Source organism: Sinocyclocheilus grahami, unplaced genomic scaffold, assembly GCF_001515645.1.
Source record: "Sinocyclocheilus grahami isolate Dianchi unplaced genomic scaffold, SAMN03320097.WGS_v1.1 scaffold2932.1, whole genome shotgun sequence".
In the NCBI taxonomy this organism is placed as follows: domain Eukaryota; kingdom Metazoa; phylum Chordata; class Actinopteri; order Cypriniformes; family Cyprinidae; genus Sinocyclocheilus; species Sinocyclocheilus grahami.
Genome location: NW_015508105.1, coordinates 4,339 through 8,283, shown reverse-complemented (window position 1 = coordinate 8,283; position 3,945 = coordinate 4,339). Strand labels below are relative to the sequence as shown.

Sequence of the window (3,945 nt, the reverse complement as noted above, 5' to 3'; positions counted from 1 at the left end):
GTATGCGTTTCAACTGGGGTTCGCTGTATTCAGCGGCATAATCTCAATGTTACGGTTGTTTATTTCTAAGGTTGATGTTTTCATTAGCTGTGTGAGTGTGCGGTTGATTTCAGCTGCGTCAGAAGCACGCGTTTATCGCTCCTAACATTTGTGAATAGAGAGGATATTCTGGACTTTGCAAATACAGTCAAAGCTGTAAACACACACAGACATCTTCACTGTTGTGTTGTTCTTGATGTTTCTCTCTTCTTGTGTTCAGGGGCCTGTGATCTCACACTGGATCCAAACACAGCAAACACTCGACTCATGCTGTCTGATGAGAACAGGAAGATCACACGTGTGAAAGATCTTCAGCCGTATCCTGATCATCCGGAGAGATTTGATGATGCTCCTCAGGTTCTGTGTGTAGAGAGGCTGACTGGACGCTGTTACTGGGAGGCTGAATGGAGCGGAGATAAGGCTGCTATATCAGTGTCATATAAAGGAATCAACAGGAAAGGAGGATGGAGAGACTGTGAGTTTGGATTCAATGACAAATCCTGGAGTCTGTGGTGCTCTGATAACAGATTCACTGTCCGTCACAATAATAACTACACTGATATACCTGCTGTCCGTTCATCCTCTAATAGAGCAGGAGTGTATCTGGACGTGTCGGCCGGCTCTCTGTCCTTCTACAGCGTCTCTGACACACACACACTCACACACTTACACACACTCACACACTTACACACATTCAACACCACATTCACTGAACCTCTCTGTGCTGGGTTTAAGGTTTATAATAATTCCTCAGTGTCTCTGTGTGATATTAAACGATAGAGAGACTCTCTGTAAATCCTCTTTCTGATGTTCACATGAACACAAACTCATCAAATCTCACATAGTTACATTTGTATTCATTCATTTTTAATCAGTTTTTCATTGTCCTCCAGAAGTTATAAATCTAGATCAGACACACACTTCTGAATCTTTAATAAACACTGTAATATGATTGCTTTAATATCTATATTGTAAACTGATCATCAAATGTAATAAGTTCATTAGTGACTCATTGAATGATGAAGTGGTGTCTGAATCTCTGATGTGAACTGATGACAGTATGAATAATCATGAATGTGACTGAGATCAGCAGAATGAAACAGAGGCTGAATGGACTCAGAATGCTTTATTGTTCTGTCTGCGCTGATTTAACACTCGATTCACTAAATGAATTCTGTACAAACACTCACAGTATCGCTGCTGAACACAGTTGATCTGGCTGTGATTCCAGTCTTTCAGGAGCTTCAGAGCTTCAATCTGCTGCTTGATCTAGAAAATCTTCATCAGCATCTCTTCTTCTGAAATGATGGTCTTTTCTGCTTTATTAGGTCTCCACGAGCACAACAGCTTTATATGACAGGAGCGACACAGCAGCCTCTGAGCCTCAGCTCGCACTCAGATATCTCTAGAAATAACATTCAGTTTCATTCAGAAATCTGCGGAAGTTCTAAGCGGCCATGCTGCAATATTATTTTTTTCCTTCTCGTTTTCTCGTTATAACGACTTAAAGTTTTGTATATATATATTTTTTTAGAATGATTGTTTGATCGACTGTTGTTATAGTAACGAACTCAATCTGATGGACAGATAAACCATGCACTCTTACTGTAGCCTAGCTCGTGGATATTTCAGCTAATTTCGCTTCGCCTAGTAATAACTATTTAATTAAGTTAGCCATCTTATATAACGTTTCACAGTTACTTGAAATGGTCCCGTGCCGTGGATGAGTTGCTCCATCACTCCACCTCTTACTGTCTCATCAGGACCAGATGCTGCTGTGGTCTCTTCATCCTCAGTGACCCCAGAGCCAGCTGGAGCATCTAGAGAAACACCAAAAGACACTGAGGATGTGAGTTTGGTCAAGTTTGTTCGGCTGGTTTCTGTTCATACAATGAAGGCTGACATTCAGAAGCTTCAAAAGCATCATAAAAAATGTCATGAAGCTTTTATCCAAAGTGATTTACAGCGCTCTTATTACAGGGACCTACAATCCTCTGGAACAACCTGGATTGGTCAAGGACATACTGCTGGTTTTGAACCAGCAACTTTCTGCTCACCAGTTCAGTGGTTTAGCCCACTACAAAAGTAATAAAGCTACAACAAAAAATGCATGTAATTGTAAACATGAAATTTGGCAAGAAATGTAAAGCTGACAGCATGAACTGTAAAATGTTTAACTCTGTTTAAATGTGTTACAGGTAGTGGTGCTCATGGAGAGCAGCACACAAATGTGTTCCCTGCTCTTGCTTCTAGCTTGTGTGGTTCAGAGAGCCGTCATCATGGTCTTCCTCATCCTCTTGCTCAACCATGTCTCCACTGAGAAGAGCGAGATTGTGAAGCAGAACGGTCTCCGCTGTGTTGAGATGCAGTAGGATCGGGGTTCACCATCTGTAAATACATGCTTGTTAGAACAATACGTTTGAATGAAGCTTTGTTTCATCTGTTGTTGACTTGTATATGTATTTATTGTGATGCTTACTTTTATTCGTTCTTTTACTCATTTATTCATGTTTATTGTTGTCAGTAAATAAAATATAAATATTTAATTAATGTATTAATTGCTTGACTGAAAATGTATGTATTCACATCGACTGCATTTGTTCAACTAGTGTATATTTATGTATAGCTATGTCACGACAAAAATTACATTTGGCATTTTTTACTAAAATGTCATTTAAAATATATATATAATTATTGGTTAGCATCATTATTATTGCATGTAAGTGTTGGGGTGGGCAAACGATGCAATTAATTCTGGGGTAATCTTAATGTTTAAGTAGTAATAAAGTCAACAGTCTTGTCCAAAGGCGAGACAGATATTGCAAACGCTGAGGAAAACCATACTAGATTGTTGAGTTAGTGATGCTATGAGCTGTTAGTGCACCTGTCCCTCTTTTTTATTATTATTATTACCGAACTTATAATCACATAAAAGATCAGGGAAAGATGGTTGTATCTAACCATGAACAATCATAATGGCATAAAACAGTAAACAAAAATTCATGTGTTCATCATAGTATGAGAAAATATACACAGAAAAAAAGCACAGTGACCAGGTTAAATATCTTTGAATATTTCATCATTAAATTAAACAAGAAAAAGAAGAAAACAAAGGAGATTTAAGCCACTTTTGCTTGTGGATGAAACATTTTACACAAAATAATTAACAAGATATTCAAGAGATGACGATTTGGGGTTTTCGTAATAAAAAAATTAAAAATGCTTTAAGGATAAAACTGGATCACATTAGTGGAGTTAAACATATAAGAACTTGAATCAACCCAAAATGTATTGCTATACTACAATCACACAAAAGGGCAGCTGTTTCTTCAACAAGAGCACAAAATGGGCAAGTTTCATCAGTATCAAGATACTACAGATAGATGAAGAAACCTGTCACTCATATCTTTTAAGTTGTTGAGCTTGTTATAACGTCGTAGGTTACGTGATAACGTCAAGATAGCGGATGATACCCGAATCGCATTCATACTTAACGCATGCAGGCTGTAGAGTTTGTACTTTTAGCGCTCGGTAAGTAAAAGTACTACTTAATGAAATTCAGTGCCTGCTTACTTAGAGAGTGTGCGCTTTCGAAAGCAGCCCGACAACATCTCGTTTTGACATCTCGCGTGGTTCTGTGTGATTTGGACATCTTCCAGTTACGCCCCTCTCTTGCAGTCCGCAGACAGACCCTCCTCGCTAGGAGAATACAGTCTTGCACTTGCACTCTCAGACTTGCACTCTCATGCTGTGTTCGAAATGCCATACTATCAGACTACTCTTACTATTTCTGCAGTATCCAGTATGTATACTGTGCATAATATCCACATTTTCTGTATGCATGTAATACCCGGATGACCTACTTTATTTGCCAGAATCTGCTCAATATAACTCAAGTACACTGAA

The 3,945-nt window shown here is 38.6% G+C and overlaps 1 protein-coding gene and 1 long non-coding RNA gene across 2 annotated transcripts; both read left to right on the top strand.

Annotated features, from left to right (window-relative positions):
• Positions 1–2: 2 nt before the first annotated feature.
• LOC107575830 (stonustoxin subunit beta-like) lies at positions 3–978 on the top strand. The gene is made up of 2 exons (XM_016262153.1): positions 3–18; positions 89–978. The coding sequence occupies exons 1-2, from the start codon at positions 3–5 to the stop codon at positions 817–819; spliced, it is 747 nt and encodes a 248-aa protein (XP_016117639.1). The 3' UTR covers positions 820–978.
• A 797-nt stretch (positions 979–1,775) lies between these two features.
• Positions 1,776–2,508, top strand: LOC107575833 (uncharacterized). The gene is made up of 3 exons (XR_001607948.1): positions 1,776–1,888; positions 2,020–2,124; positions 2,238–2,508. It is a non-coding gene; the product is annotated as an uncharacterized lncRNA (long non-coding RNA).
• The last annotated feature ends 1,437 nt before the right edge of the window (positions 2,509–3,945 follow it).